The sequence below is a fragment of the Haemaphysalis longicornis genome, unplaced genomic scaffold (assembly GCF_048455015.1).
Source record: "Haemaphysalis longicornis isolate Haplotype H1 unplaced genomic scaffold, Haemaphysalis longicornis Haplotype H1 scaffold_3, whole genome shotgun sequence".
Classification (NCBI taxonomy): Eukaryota; Metazoa; Arthropoda; class Arachnida; order Ixodida; family Ixodidae; genus Haemaphysalis; species Haemaphysalis longicornis.
The window spans coordinates 188,026,552-188,043,422 of record NW_027526335.1 but is presented as its reverse complement, the minus strand read 5'-3'; the positions used below and the strand labels follow the sequence as shown (position 1 = coordinate 188,043,422).

Below are 16,871 nucleotides of genomic sequence, written 5' to 3'. Positions count from 1 at the left end.
CGGAACTTCTGCCCTCGAGAACGAACGACCCGATCGTTGGCGGCGGAGGCGCCGTGATTTCGTCAGCTCATCGGGCAGCTGGCCGCGACCTAAGTTCTACAGCGATTCCAGGCACTCTGTTTCTATTACTGTTTATTACCATTGGATGCGAAAACGCGCCGGAGGCATGAAAAGCCCACTGAGCTAGCCGCACGGTCGCTGTGCAGGCGGCGGCCACGGCCGCGAAGTGGCCCAGGCCGGCGCAGGTAGCTCGAGTGATAGCTTGTTACCGCTGCACGAAATTGTCCCCAAGTCCCGACCATGGAGTTAATGATGCGATGGCGGGCTGCACTAAAACTTGTCATCTGCACCGCTTACGAGAGCGGCACTTGAATATCCGCCGCAGTGCTAAGCCGAACACATCTGTAGGCGGACCTGTAGGCAGACCGGCCGGCTGCTCCCAGCGCTCGTCTTGCCACCCACCGTCTCGAGCGTCGCGCGTCGTTCTTTAGCCGCGGTAGCATTTGCACTCGCAGCGCCTGCGTCACATCCACGGTCGCTTTTTAATTAAGCGCATCACGAGATCAGTACGTGGGGGCATTCGCAGAAACTGCCGTCGATGCGGATTCGACAGTGCTACGGCGGCTCTGCTCTGTGATATCCCTCCGACGGTCACGTGGTCAGCTTTGTTCACACAAAATCCACAAACTCCATCGTTTCGCGGCACTCGCTGAAACGGAAACTGCGACTGGCCGCATTGAAAATGCCTCTAATTAAACAACCGTCCCACGCTGAAGCAAATGAGGTTTCTACAGGTTATAAGTAGGTCAATAGCTACTTATCGCAACAAAAAACACAAGATGCAAAATTTTTGTGTCAGTGCCCCTTGAACATTGGCCGAGGTCTCGTGCGCAGTTGCATTTCTTTTGGTCACATTTAGAGCGAAGCTGTTTTGCGCCAGGGTCTGACCGAAATTGCTTGCGTCTACCGGGTCGCGTCGACAAAGAATTGCACGCTTGTCCTCCAAAGCTAGTGTAAAATACCCTGTATTTCTCTAATATACGTTTTTTAAAGCAAAACTTTTTACCTATACCCCCCAAGGGTTCTTTCGCGACCATTGGTGTCAACAGAAAACTGCGGCGAACAAATAAAAGAAGTTACTGGCAGCGGCAGGAATCGAACCTGGAATGAACATATAAACGTAGCGAGAGCCCGTTGTCTTACTGATTGAGCTACGAGCCCACGCGGAGACGGGGAAGACAGGCGGTGCACTTCCCAAGCACATCTGCGGGTTTACCCACTGCGTTCTCGCTGAATGCCACGGGATGGTGTCACGCGACCTCTCGTGCCGCTGTGCGCTCCGCCCACGGCACGTGTAGCGGCCATGTGGGCGCCTTGCGTAAGCGCTATGAGTTAGTAAAATTAAAGGAACGTCACATTAACGCATGGCATGTAACTTCTCCTTCGCCTCTGCCGCCGATCTCGTCGCCTCGGTCGGCGGCGGCAAAGACGGAGGAGAAGTGAGATCGTCTAACACCGCGCTTCCTTTCAATTTATAAAAAGATGAGTTTCCACGCACGTGCTTCACCAATACAACTCAACCAACGCTCATGAATCATGCATTAATTTGACCTTAGCAAATAATACCTCATTGAAGTAATAAAGGGTGTGGTTAAGTGCATTTCACTTGTCTCTGGTTTCACTCTTTCTAGAGTGAATTTAAGTGACTTCGCATGGGTAATCGTTGTGCGTGTCGTTTACAGATTTCCTTTCCAACCACATTCACAGGGTGGATTGGCCCGCATTTTTTGTGAAGACGATAGTCGTTCTTGTGCTACTTAAACGCAAAAATTTTAGTCTCTGTCCCGCGATTCAGACACCCGGATAAAAGATAAAGATATTCTGAAACTAGAAGTTTCTATAGGCGAAACCTTCCGAACTACGAAATGTGGTACCATTTTTCATACTTGTGGATATTGTTGAGCAGCAAGAATACATCAGGCGCTGCATTTGAGGCAAAACATCAAAACATAACTGGTACTAGACCGCATACCTTTAGTTGAAAATAGATGCGACTTTAATATTTGCGACAGCAACTGAAAAATACGCGCTGAAAATAATATTTTGACCAAAAAATACAAAAAAAAAACAACTTGAGCCCCGGCCTAGACTTCAAGGCAAGCATTCCAGGTGCAACACTAACGAAATGTTTGTTTGGTAGCAATAATAGATGGCGCGGGAACAGTGGAACGCGCGATAACTGAATTGACTTGAAAAAATCTCGACCGTGTTTACCGTGGACAGAGCGAGACGGGAGAGGGAGAGGGTGAGAGGGAAAGGGAAGAGTGAATTTACACCACAGGCGCGGCAGAAGGCTATCGTCTTTCAACGACATTTGCAACGAAAGGAGCAGATACTCGGTAAATCTTCATAATGCGATACATCGGTCGCTAAGACGACTGTATCACTACTGGGAGTTTTATTTACGTGTTATTATTAGTTAGTTCACAGTGAGGTTGTAAACACTATTGAATGACCGTCTACGAAACAAGAACGATTACGAAAAACGCCGGTAACTCTTGTTTTATCGGAAGCATCTTGAAATTGTGTGAATTAATTCATTGATGAATTGTGGGGTTTAACGCGGCGAAGCTACATCCGTGCTATGAGGTGCGCCAAGGGGGAGGACTCCGGATTAGTTTTGACCACCTGGGAATCTTTAACATGGGCCGAAATTTCGACAGACGGGCTACTTCGCTTTTCGCCTCACCGGTAAAGCAGCCGCCGCGGCTTGGAGTGGAACCCGCGGCCTTGGGCTCAGCAGCACAATATTTTACCCACTGAGCCACCGTGGCAAGAGTGACAACACGTTCCGAATATGTGCTTTCATTCGGGTGTATGTATGCACACGCAAGTACGCACGCTCGCACGCACGCACGCACGCACGCACGCACGAACGCACACGCACGCACGCACGCACGCACGCACGCACGCACGCACACACACACACACACACACACACACACACACACACACACACACACACACACACACACACACCACACCACACCACACCACACACACACACACACGCACGCACGCGCTAACGCGCTCACGCGCACACGCACACGCACACACAGTGAGCTACAGTACCAGTTGTTTGCTGGTACCTCTAAATGTAATATAGAACGACGGCAAGTTGGGCTAGTTGGTTGAGACTGATCAGTTCGAAAAACAGCGCGAAGGAGACAGGACAGAAGGAGGAAAGACTGCAACGAAAACCTGCGTTTACAGGTCATATTTCGCAGCACTCAGACTGCTCACGGAGAAAGGGACCTTCTTGTTACCACTTGCGGCGGCGTGCTGAATTAACGCTGAAGGTCAAGACAGCAGTCAACAACTCCAAGGAATGTGCAGAGGACGCAGTCCGTTCTTATACGTAAAGAATAGTAATTTTAAAATGACAGGAAAGAAAGAAAATGGATAAAAATATCTCTCGCTGTGCCGCCGTACTCCCCGAAGCTGTCGATTCTGTGGACGAAGCCAACCGTGCAATATCGAAGAATTTGTGTAATGGAAATTCATCTGGCACGACACACTAGCGCTGCGTCATCAACTGCAGCCGTAGCGACCCCTATTTATACTGGCCTTCTATGTAGACAAGGTTTGGTCCCAAATTTCGCTAACTTAACCCAAGGGCAGTATGCAACACTTTTATCCGTGGCGTCTGTTGGAGGTAATACAGTAGGGGGGTAGAAGAGCTTTGCCTATAGAACGTGTACATTAGTACCCCTGCTCAAATCGTGCGGCCAGCTAACACTGCGTCCGCCTTCTATAACGTGACGAAGCTTACGCGAGGGGCGCACTGCAGAGGAGGACCGATTTCAGCGCACGTTAAAGATTCCCAGGTGGTCAAAATTAATCTGGAGCCCTCCACTACGGCGCGCCTCATAGAGGAGGTGTAATTTCCTCGAGTTAACCCCCACAATGGATAAATGAATGAATGAATGAATGAATGAATGAATGAATGAATGAATGAATCAATCAATCAATCAATCAATCAATCAATCAATCAATCAATCAATCAATCAATCAATCAATCAATCAATCAATCAATCAATCAATCAATCAATCAATCACCTCACTAGTGAACACTATTGCACCTACGATCGCTACCACTGACAATTATTGTTGCCCTTCCGCTGTTGCAAGGCGGTGCGGAAAACGAGAGACGCCCCATCGGCCATTGTCGAGCCACCGAAAACCAGCTCTGTGCCCAACGCCTACAGCAACGTGAGGACCTTGACGCTTCGTACAAGGACCAAATCGTCGAGCACGACCGACCAGGCTCCCGGATCCGCTGCCTTGCGAAAAGGAAAACCCGGCAGTGAGTGACTTTGCACTCTGCGCATCAGAATTGCGAGGACACCTAACCGCTCCCTTACGATGTAGTGAATGCAGAAAATGTGGTGTCCAATTGCTGAACGGATGATCCGATATCGTAGGCGTTGCGGCAGTTGCCCTTGTTAGGCCTATATCTAGTGTTCACATTACGTAGCGCGTTCATAAAACATTGAGTTTTTTGACGTGACAAGCAACGTCAAACTTGTTGTACTGCAAAGTGCAGGCACCGGTTGACGACAGAACTTAAAGCGTAATGCTAGGCCAGGCCGGCACATACTCGCGTTCGCGTTCATGCGTGCTAGCGCGCCAAATGTGGGGGCAGCACCGTACCAACGCTGGTTTCAGAGGCTGACACGTGATGGCGCCACGGTTGCACGCTATACAGCATTCTTAAAAATAAAGGTCGGCGCACTTACTAACAGAACACTAACCAGTTACTTGTCCCAGTATTGACTAGGTATTTAGTTGCTTTCACTAACTGGTCATGCATAACCTAGCAAAAAGCTATGCGTAACAGTGTGGATCTGCTGAGTGCACAGCGCGACATGGACACATTAATCACGCACATATCACACGTGGACAATCAACCAATGAATTGAGCAAGAAAGCCAACGGGGTGCACGGGGAGAGCTAGTATTACTTAGTTACCTTAGAAATACATCTGCTCTTCTTGCTTTTATAGCCAGCAGCGCGAAGTCCCCTGAGAGAGTCGGTGGGCTTGCCGTAAGAATCAAATATTTTAGCGATAATTTTAGAATTATGCATTTTAATGGGAGTATATACACATGTGGATTTGCAAAAACTTTTTAATCGCGATTTCTTGTGGAAACAGAGCTATACTTATGTTCAATAGTTCATAGAATTTGTTACTTCAGTGAATGTTAGTATCAAACCTGCAGAAGTTACTAAGTACACGGTCTAGACTAGTAACGGTTTTCACACTTAGTGGCAGGACCTACGTACCGTTCTGGGGGGTAGTAAACTGCGTATGGAGTTAGTAAATACAGCCGTTACTACCATTTTACCAGCTTTTTTGTTAAGAGTGAGAGGACAGTTAGTAAAAACTACCGTTGCCATACACCTAATTGCTACTTCTGCAGTTAGAATGTTCAAATTGCTCACTTAAGCCTAGGTAACGTTTGTAACACCAAAATCTAAAGCCACGACACAATCTGTAAGTTCCTGTTTAGTCGGCAGAGCCTCGAGCCGTCGTGGCTTTGGGGGTGCGTGCTAATCTTACATTAAGTAGGACTTACATGGGACGCAGGTCCACAAGAATTCCGCGAATAAATTAAGATTATCATAGCTGTTACGGAAATCTGAGGACAAGTACTTTATTTACTTAATATTCAATGCTTCGAGGTGACCAAATCTGTCACATGAAGCTTCGACGCCAGTGAACCCACGTTTAAAAAACAGGTTAAAGAAATGTTACTGAAGGAAAACGCCTGCAATACTGATATATAACTTAATTTTTGAAGCATATGTCGATATGTTACCGTAAAGGAAGAAGTTAAGAAAATTTACAAACTAAAATACATTATTACGTAATTCTGGCTTAGTTGTGTAATTGTTGAAGGTTAATGCGTACGGATTACCGCGTTTGTCTGGACACTGATCTTTCTGTGCATTTTAGACCTATGCTTTGTATTATACATAGGAGATGTATTAATGACTGTACTTTTGGGCTAGTTTTCTACTACGATTGTGCTACTATGTTTCAATTTGTGGACAGCACTTTTATTACGTACACTGTGAACCGTGTGGCTGAGGCCTCTGTCAGGCCACGTCCCCCGTTAGTCTCAGCCTCCCCTTGGTTTTGTCAAGAAATAAAAATCAAATCGAATCAAACCAAATCAAATCTTGTTCTCAACTCGGTCACGTAATGTTTGCTAAGGCAAAATAAAAAAAAATCACTCATCTCCACGAAGTGAATCATGACGAGTGGGCGAAGCCTTGGGGATCGTTTTTACCGTAAATGACCCGTGGCATTGCCCACTAGCGCATGTGAATGAGTGACAACGCGTGTGTACAGTATATACAATTCCAATCCAATCCAATCCAATCCGATACAATTCAATTTAATCCAATCCAAATCCAATCCAACGCTCCTCGGGCGTGCGCAACACTGTACACGGACGCCAAGGGTCAAGCTACGGACAAAGCGAGGACGTGCTCGCCCCTAAAAGCCTTAGATATTTCATCAAGCGCGGCAAGTGACCGTAGTTGCCGTCGTACTCGGGGTCAGCATGGATTTTACCAAAATGGCCGCAGATGTAAAGAGAAACTAAATGAATGAAAAAAATTGTGGTTGATCCCTCTTTCATAGAAAGCTGTAAAACACGAAAGTGAAAGGTGCCTTCACAGAACCAGTTGAATGCTGAAGGAACCTCCTCCATGTGCGAAAGGTTCGCGAGCCTGACCCCGCCAGACGAAGTGACGCCGACACGCAAAAACAGGAAAGTAACCGTTTTATTCCAGGACACCAAAACCAAAAATGACACGCAGAGAAACAACAGCTCGGAACACATAACGGTCACGGGAACAACGCGACAGTGGAGGGTGCCTCAATTCACGCGCGTCCCACTCCTAGACGGCAGCACCATCTGAATGCGTCATAGGGAAGGATATAAGGCGTGTTTGTAGAGCTGTTGACGTCTGAGTTCGTAGCGCAGTTGGGAAAGCACCTAGTACATCCCGTTGCGACGAGAGGCGAGAGAGTTCTTGGACTCAAATCCGGGCGCCACCGCTTCAATGGCACTTTTTCTGGCGACCAGGACCTAGGGTTTCCTCAGCACCCTCTCCCCCTTCCTCACAAATCGCTTCCCAAGTCAACCACCCTGGGCGCGGTACCAGGAAGCGAGCGCTACATAGTGTAACTCTCAACAGCCAATAACAGCTTGAGCTGCCAACTGGGGAGAGAGAGAGAGAGAAAAAACTTCATTGGTCTTAGTAGGGCGGATCCGCTGGGCAGAAGCGAGGCTCCCTCGCGATCAGCACCGCCGCGTCCCCTCCCCCCCCCTACCGCCTTTGGCCACAGCCGCCGCCGCCCCCCTCCGCCAGATCACATGGCGCTCTGCTTGCGCGCGCACGCAGCGCCGCTGCAGACCTCTTTATTCGAACTTCTCTCCTCTAAATTAACCGAATTCCCGGTCACATTCATCTCGCACCATTCCTGCTATCCCCCCTTTCATGCCCCCTTCCTCTTACCCCCGCGGGCCTGATAAGGTGTCGACAACCCCCAGTCAGACAGTTTCGGGTCCCTTTCGTCCCCCTTTCCCCCACCCCAACAACCTCAAAGCAAAGCAAGTAGGGTTAGGTGGTCGGGGTGGCAGCCGACTCCAGCCCGGCGGCGATTAGCATGTCCATTGTCCGCGAGTGAGGGTTTGTTCCGCGGTCAGAACTACCCAGCGCTCAGCCGGTGGAAATTAGAGGGAAGGGGTTATTACGGCAGCCCCACATGGAGTGGACTATACAGTGGTGCGCGTGCCACGTGTCGCCCAATTGGGGAGGGGTAGATGGAGGGTGGATGCGGCGAAGCACACTCGGCAAGGGTGAGTGTGAGTCTGGAGGAGTCTGCATGCGCGTTTCTGCACATAGGTGAGTTGAGGGTGAGCAGGAGGATACTTGAGGCGGGCGAGGCGGTGATGAGCGACAATGCCGTGTTATCAGTCTGTCCCCGTCAGGTCTGGCACCACAGTAGGTAAAGAGGCTAGGCCCGCTGTGGTGGGGAATCCTCGAGCGACGTCATGGGCTGCCTCATTTCCCCCAAGGGTTGGGTAGGTGCGTAACTAGCTTACGGGGGATCTCGGTATACTTACTAAGTACCCACGTTGGGCCGACGGCGGGATTAAGTTGACCCTGTTTGTTGGTTGACTCCGCGTCAGGTAAAGCGCAGGAGTGCGGTTGGCAATTGTGAGGATATGTATATTTGGTAAGGTGCAGTGCGAACGGTGGCTGATTGACTCAATAGCACACGTGGCAGGAAGGGCGAGTACTACAGCGTGCTCTTCTGGTGCGGCATCTTCAGGGGAGGGGTTGCGGTAAGTTGCGGTCTTTCAACGTTGCCTGTCGGGCAGCAGTATTGCGTGGTGCCTTGATATTGTTGACGTTGTTGTTGGCATTTGTGAAGTGGATTGATGCAGCTTATTTCCATCGTGCCGAAGAGGCCGGCTTTTGCCGCTGGTGGTGGGGTAGCTGGGATATGTGATCGGGCTACCCTTCCCCGCTTCGATCCTAGCATAAATGACGGGCCAGTAAGGCAAACTCTTAACATACGTGGGACTCGGTACGGCGAGGCGTGTGCGCGCTACTCTGGGCGTCGCCAGTGCAGGTTACAAATGGCCCTACTAGCACTTTTGTAAGGCTGGATTGCCAAATCAATCAATCAATCAATCAATCAATCAATCAATCAATCAATCAATCAATCAATCAATCAATCAATCAATCAATCAATCAATCAATCAATCAATCAATCAATCAATCAATCAATCAATCAATAAGTAAATAAATAAATAAATAAATAAATAAATAAATAAATAATTATATAAATAAATAAATAAATCAGTCAATCAATCTGTTTGTATTTGACATCAGAAGTGTTACAGACGTCTGGGGAACAGAGAACAAAGCCTCAAAAGTTTGGGCTTGAGGAGGACCCATGCCCTTATGTCGGATGTTTACAAACAAACAAACAAACAAACAAACAAACAAACAAACAAACAAACAAACAAACAAACAAACAAACAAACAAACAAACAAACAAACAAACAAACAAACAAACAGACAGACAGACAAACAAATAAAACAAACAAACAAACAATCAAACAAACAATGGTGGTGAGCAGCAGGAGCAACGCACAACTAATCCATTAATATACGGTTCTATATTAAAAGCAAGGTTTATTTCAACGAATATAAAGTTAAGCAAGCATAAATTCCTTCCGGAACTATAATTGAGATAATGTTTTCAGTGCGCGGAGTACATCGGGGCCGCGTTCGCCGTTTTTCATGTTAGTGAAGAGCGGGTCATGGTAACTGTGATCGTGCCTTGGGATACACGTACGTAAGCAGCAGTGCTGGCTTATGTCAAGGGGTAAATCGAACTGTGTGGTCGGGAAACAGTCATATTTCGCAGGCTTGAAGGGCCCGCCTTCTCAATTTGAGTTTTAGAGCGAAAGCTCTACTACTCTACATCTTTCAAGGTCGTTCATCGCGTTTAAAGTGACCTTCATCCACCGACCAGGAATTGGTGCCTTTATTTCTTATCGCTTCACTCGCTCGGATCCTCGCCGCTGCGGTACCACGTGACCAGGCGAGAGTGAAACTGCTGCTTCGCGTGCGCCCGACTTCTAAACGCCGTCTGAACCGTCTGCGCCTGCGCCGCAGAGCAAGCAAACCGCGTGACTAAGCGAGGGTTTAACGTCTGTTTCACCGGCGCTTGGTTCCTCAGTCTCGCCATCGTCGGCGCAGCGGCTAGTCGATCTGTCCGCGCCCTTAGAGCGAACGGAATGCTGAATTTAATCATCGAGCAGATATAGCTTGATGGAAAGCTGCAAAGTCGCAAGCAAAGGCAAACTTTCACAAAACACTGTGTGCGCAGTCTTTGCTTTCGCAGGTGATAAGTGGGGTTAGAAGCGTAAAACCTGACTCATTTTTTGTGACGGTAATGGAAGAGCTCACGAAAGACGGGTCTAGAAGTATTGAAGGCGGGCGGGATGAGATAAACAATGCGGCGGCAAGGAATGCACTCAGAGCTATGATCGAAGCAGTGGGGAAGTGGAAGACTCCTTCTGCCAGGAGCCTCCTGAACACAAGTGGGTTCACAATGATGGTGATGAGAATGATTTATTTATTTTTTACAAGTGCCCACAGCGCCAACGTGGAATTATTGTAGTGAGATTCCAAGCCGAAAAAGTGTCATGCAATCACAAAAAAAATTAGCAAAAAAATCCAAAGCAAAGCTGTAAACGGCACCCGCAACGATTACCCATGCGACGTCACTTGAATTCACTCACGTTGCTCTACAAATAGTGAAACCAGAGAGAAGTGAAATGCACTTAACCACAGCGTCTGTTACTTGAAAGAGATATTTTTGGTAAGGTTAAATTAATGCATGAACGGTGGTTGGTTGAGTTGTATTGGTGTAGACAGGAGTTGAAACTCTTGTTTTATAAAATTAAAGCTCAAACCCGGTGTTAGACAATCTCGCTTCTCCGTCTCTGCCGTCGCAGGCGGAGGCGACGAGATCGGCGGCAGAGGTGGGGGAGGAGCAGGAGAAGAAAGTGGAAGAAGAGGAGAAAATACTTCTATTCGCATTTCTGAACGGCCCAGAGTGGGCCCAGGGGAGTGTTTCCTTCTTCACTGTAGCCCATATTCAGTCCGCGCCGCCTGTGCTCTGTCCACGAGCTGAAGCTGGGTAGGAAGAGAGGGGCTGGACAGCAGCATCTCCCATTGCTCTTGTAAAGTAGTAGACGGAAATAGAGTAGGGTGCTCAGTGCTAAAGTCGCACACCCTGATTATATGGCAGAGTGTTCCTACTTCTGAGAAAAATTTACATTCAGTGTCGTAGCGATTAGGGTGCGTTAAGTGAAAACGCGTCGGGTGTGGGAAGGAGCCAGATGGTATGGAAAGGTCAGGGTAAGGCGAAGGTATGGTCTGTCTCAGAAGGCGATACTGCTGGGTTATGTCCCAGAACGAGACAAGCGGGTGACTGTCCTCGTGCAGCTCCATAGCACGGGGGGTAAAGGTGCAGACTTGGTGGGCGCATTCGTTGCCCTCCATGGAATTGTGAGCGGGTGTCCAGATGAACTGCATGAAACCATTTGGGGAGTAGTTTTTTAGCACACGCAGTGCAGTTCGGGACACCAAACCCGACTGGTAATTTCGTTAGGCTTGTTGGGAATCGGTGACTACCTTACGAACCCCTGGTTGAGTGAGAGCCAAGGCGACGGCTGCCTATCCTGCTACCGTCATGTCTTCGGTCTTGAGTGAGGCACAAGCAAGGAGGTTGGTTCTAGAGGTGGCCACGACGATGGCGTACTGCTGCCCTCGATGTTGGGAGGCGTCTGTGTAGATAACTTCATGATCCCCACCGAGGGTGGTGTTGAGCGCTTGAGCCCGTACTTGTCGGCGACGCTCGTCGTGTGGGGGGTTCATATTTCTAAGCAAAGGGAGAATCTTTAGTTCTTGTCGCCAAAAGTTCAGGAGTACATCAAGTGGAGTGACATTCGGTGCTGCCCAGTCAATCTGGTTAATGATGCGGTGACCCGCCGCAGTTCTGCTCATTCGGACCTTCTGGATAGACAAATGGCCCTCTATCAGCTCTTCCACCGTGTTGTAGAGCGCCGTGCTGAGCAGCCTTTTTGTGGACGCACTCATGGGAAGACAAATGGCTTGCTCAACCGCCTGTCTAATCATTATATAAAGCATCTTTATGTCCTCCTTGCCGAGAAGACAGGTGGTTGACGTAAGTGATTCTCGAGAGGACAAAAGCTTGAACTAATCGAAAGGTATCGGATTCCTTGAGGGCTCGCTTCTTGGTGGCAACTCGCCTGGTCATGTGTATGATTTTATTGATGCTGTGTTTGAGGTGCTGCAAGGATACGTCACTCTTGGTGTTGGCCTGAAGCTGTAGGTCAAAGATCTTGATCTTGGAGTGATCTTGGAGTGATGGCCTGGCCTTGATGGCCTGGCCTTGATGGCCTTGAAAGATCTTGGAGTGATGGCCTGGCCATTAAGGAGTATTTGGATGTGTTTCTTGGGGTGCGCTTGGCGTGAGGGGAGACAAGAAGCTGATATTTTTCGCGTGAACACTGGAAGCCACAGGCTTAAGCACATTGGGTTGGGTTGGTGTGAGCTTCCTTTAACCGCTATCGCGTGGCGTTCAGCGAGAATGCAGGGGTTAAACCCGTATATGTGCTTGGTGAGTGCACCACTGTCTTCCCCGTGTCAACGTGGGCTCGTAGCTAAATCGGCAAGACAACGGGCTCTGGCTTTGTTACTCTACTAGTTTCAGTTTAGATTCCTGGGGGTGCCAGTAAATTCTTTTATTTGTTCGCGGGAATTTTCTGTTGATACCATTTGTCGTGAAAGAACCCCTGGGGGTAGAAGTAAAAAGCTTTGCTTTAAAAATTACATCACAGTAAAACAACTGTACGTTGCGAAGAAATCCAGGGCCACCTCGACTAACGTGAAACCCGGGGAGGGGCGAAGCATGCAGTGTATAAGTGTACTTTTGGCGCTTTGTCGTTTTGGCCAACGAACGTATCGTTGGTGGGTAGAGGAATACAGCTTTGCTGTAAAAGTCTCGTGTTTATGCAGCACGAAGCGTTCTAGCGCGAGGCGCAAACGAGTGTCCCGGTGTTTTGGCACTGTGTCTACATAAGACGACGGTTACGACGACGACAGCCAGAGCCCCTAAGGGGCTTCGCCCCTAAAAAGCAGTGTGGAGGATGAATGGCTATTACTTGCTGCATAGAAAAAGCCTCAATGGCAGTCTGAAAATTATCTGCAGTAACCACGTCACTGGGGAGAGCATTCCAGTTGTCAAATATGTTAGGAAAAGACGGATCTTTATGGACATATTACGGCACTAATACGAATTAATTTTGCTTGGGTTGCCCTGTCTGGCAGTGACCTATTGAGGCTGCTTTAAATTAATGTTTTTATAATTTCTGTCTTATTCCTTAAAATGTTACGTAGTTATTTAAAATTAATACTTTTCTACGTGCTGCCAGTGCCTTCCATCCAAGGCCACGTACAATAGTTGTGCTTCTACCAGTAAAATGATAAATTGCTGTGATGATGATGGCGATACGAGTTTCAGCAGCTCCTGCTCTCGCAGAGGTCGGCGAGCTGCAGGCCAGGGAGAGCGAGGCCCTGGGCGGTCCTTTGGAGCCCTGGTCTGCTAACAGTGACGACGCCGACTCCGGCACGCTCGTGGCCCCGGGTGCGCTGCACGACTCCAGGACACGCAGCCTGCAGGAAGCGATCAAGGGCCGCCGTTTGTCCACCTTATTACAATCGATGTTCCGATCAAAAGCGGCAGCCAGCGGGTTGCACCATCGGGCGAACTCTGGACCAAAAGACCGCGTATGTATGCGGCGCCGCGTTAGATAGAATCTGGGTTATGGCAGGCAGCTAGCATTGTGGGCTTCCGCCCGGAGTCAATGAAAACGACGAGTGGACTCGGAACGGGGAAGCCGTGCGTCGGACAACGCGAGAATCACACGATGAAGGACAGTAGGGGGCGGGCAGCATAGCGCTGACGTTATGTAGCTCTGGAACGGTGGTAAGCTGACGACGGAACTCGGTTGCGGGCAGTCTTACTGCAGGTTGTATTAATTTATGGATCAGTGGGCTGGGAATCGCAGATGTCATGTCTACATGTGTATCTCCGACCTACCGTAATACTTTTGCTCCTATTGCTCTACATATGGGGGGAGGAATCATGAGAACGCGCGTGATGGCCAGCTCTCCACCCGTACCGTCTGATTAACTGTTCCCACAATGCTGGTTAAAACCAAAAGAAAGTTTCTTGGCACCGTGAGAGGATACCATTGTCGTTTTTAGCCATATTTCAGCGCTATTAAATGCCGCCTTTCTCCCTTTAGGTACCACTGTGGCTATTGTGACCTTTCTCGTGTAAACGAAGCTCGTACTATCCGGAAGCTCGTCCTATCCGACACATCCGCGGCAGTTATTCGCTCATATCTAAAGAAACGAAAAATCAGCCACAGGGAGGGTACTTTTCGAATGTCATTTGGACAGGTAGTACGTATGCCGTATCTGGTGGTGCTTTAATTTTGAGGAGAAACCATTCACATAACACTGCTTCTCTAAGTACTTTCCCGTAACGTTTTCCTGGGCCCCAAGGTGTATCGATAGCCTTCAACCATTTGTTCTTTCGGAGGAACGTAAGAAATGATTGGAGATTCATTGGGAGATATGATATGAGGCAATGCGTATTGAACGTATCAACGCAGGTACGTCTCGTCCCTCTCCTTCGTGAATTTGATACCCGGCCCGATGCGAATGCCTTGCCCTGGCTTCAAAAGTCCGCAACGCGGCGTTTCTCGAACGCCACTTGTGCACCGCGATAGCCGTGCTTTGTGCTCTAACCATCTCAGTGGCCGTGTTTGCCCGCTTTAGCAGCGGTATTGGCTACCAGTCGCTTCTTTTGTTTCCCGGAAGTATCGGCACTTCGCCGTCATTTCCATTCCTTATCTTGCCGCCGTGAACAACGCGTGCAAGCTTTGACGGGAGTCACAGGACCCATCGAAACCGAAAAAGCGCGCCATTCGAGGTAGGTTCAGCGCCGCTTCGAGCGACGTCTCCTTGGCAACGTCGCTCTCATCAGTCTCGTTGGCAGCTCTCTCCGCACACCCTTCAAAACTGCATCATTTTTGGCTTTCGGTCCCTCGTTGAATTACAGAATGACGCGATCGACGAAATTTATTTTCCGACATGCCAACATGCCAAAAGTAAACAGTGCTCGCATTCGTGACACATTAGTGACTTCGCTCAGTCACGGAACTGCTCCGACGAGCCACTCCGTTATTGAGTGGACCGGGAAGCTACATACCTAATTTAATCATGAGTTTAATGAGAAAACGAAACATCTGGATACGCGTTCAGAAGCAGGTTCTGATTATGATAATAATATTGCATGGTTACGTAGCTGTTTACAGAGACATTGCTTTTAGAGTGAGGCGTGTATCGTTTTCACCAAAGAAACAAAAAATTGGTAGGCCAAACTATTCAAATGGGGCTAGTTTTCCCAGCGAAGCTGTTTAAGTCATATTGGACTACACACGTTGATGATACACAACGCAATTGAACGGTGCGCTGTCCAAGGAAATACACGAAACTGTTGTTATTGTTGTTTATTGGTCGAAAAGGATGCACTGCGGATATTATGTAGCCAGTCACGTGATACTCATGCGTACCACACCAGTGCGATGGAGGGGGAAAGAATAGGATAGAAGAGGGAACAGAATACAGGTGAGGTAGAGACTCTGTAGGGCCGCCGTAGCGAATATCATCACTTCGCTCCCCCCGACGAAGCACAGAGAACCTGAGCCGCACACTCCACAGCCGAAATTGTACAGCAATGGTATCAGACACTGCACAACATCCGAGCTACAGATTTCAGTATGTCACATTTCAGCCGTAGGATCACTCCCGGTAGCTGACGAGTTTGCGGAAAGCCGTGCACTACGGATGAAATCAGGGCGCTTTGGGAGTAGGAGGGCCTCTAGGCTTGGGCTGGGGAGCCCCATGTGCTGGTGGAAAGCCTGCAGGTCTTTGGGTCAGCGTGGTGAGGGCAGGAGCACAGAAGGTGTTTGTCTCCGGTTGGCGGGCAAATCTTTACGTCCTTGCCGGTATAGCTGGACAGGTGTGTCACCGCAGTTGAGTCACAGCTGGATTAGGGCAGAGCGTGCCTCTCTGCTAATTGGGGCGAGCAGTGTCTGCGTGGTCTGGCCTCTGGCGAACCTTTGGTCAGAGTGCATGATCTGCACCTCGCGGTCCTACAAGGTGCGGGCTGCATCGAATGCAGTCACGTCCTGGGTGACAGGGGTCCCCGTTTGGTGGGTGCCCCTCGCTAGAATATCGGCTGCCTCGTTCCCCCCAAACGCCGGCGTGATTGGCCGCCACTGTAGCCGGATACCACAAGCTCGGGAAACCACGGTGGGCTGCTTCGCAGCTTGTGCAGCTTCGAGGGACTGCTCCTGGACGGTTCACATCCAGCAGCAGAAGATCAGGTCTTGAGTCCGTCAGGACGGCAGCTCCTGGTAGGCCCTTTCACGGATGAGGTCACCAGCCAGTTTCAGGCCATCCGGGTCCGAACGGATGGGCGAAGCTGGGAAAGGCAGGCGGCAGCCCCGGCTGACGTCGACTTGTGGCGCTGTGCAGGCGGCTGCAGCCTCCTATGTGGAGGGGAAGACCGAGCCTTCCGTGATCTGCAGGAAGCCACCAACTGCACTCTGAAGAAGGGCAGCTGCTTCCTGTCATAGGGGCTCAGGTGGTGTGCTCCACTTGCTGCACACCCCTGGGAGAGTTGCGACGATGCGAAGGGCCTTCCCCATATCTGTCGGTGGCTCGTTGAGGGAGCTCCACGTTCCCCTCAGTGATGGAACACTAGCACACCTATCTAGGTGTTAGCCCTGCTGCGGAACCGCTGCAGCTGGCTGGCTACATCCGGTCTGTTCATCACGCGTCCGACATGATGGAGTCCGGCCTGAATGGATTTCACCTTGATTAGCCATATGGCTGTATTTGGTACGTGCCCGCCACTGATGATTACCATGGTAGGCCCAGGCAGATGTGTAGACGCGCTGCTGGCCCTCTTCAAGTTCCTTCATCGGCAGGGCTCCAGGTGACCGCAGACAGCGCGTAGAAACAACAGCGTATTGGCGGTCAACGGTGTCCACGTGATCGGTGGCGGGAACGGCTGCGACAGTCCGTCCGCGTTTCCGCTGGTGCTC

General features: G+C 49.6%; 1 protein-coding gene across 1 annotated transcript in view; it reads left to right on the top strand.

Moving 5' to 3' along the window:
• Positions 1-16,871, top strand: part of LOC144175887 (membrane metallo-endopeptidase-like 1) — a 106,281-nt gene that overhangs the window by 73,375 nt on the left and 16,035 nt on the right. The window contains exons 2-3 of the mRNA XM_077704944.1: positions 4,192-4,366; positions 13,229-13,476. Of these exons, the coding sequence (XP_077561070.1) occupies positions 13,411-13,476 (66 nt within the window). The 5' untranslated portion in view covers positions 4,192-4,366; positions 13,229-13,410. The remainder of the gene's footprint in view (positions 1-4,191; positions 4,367-13,228; positions 13,477-16,871) is intronic.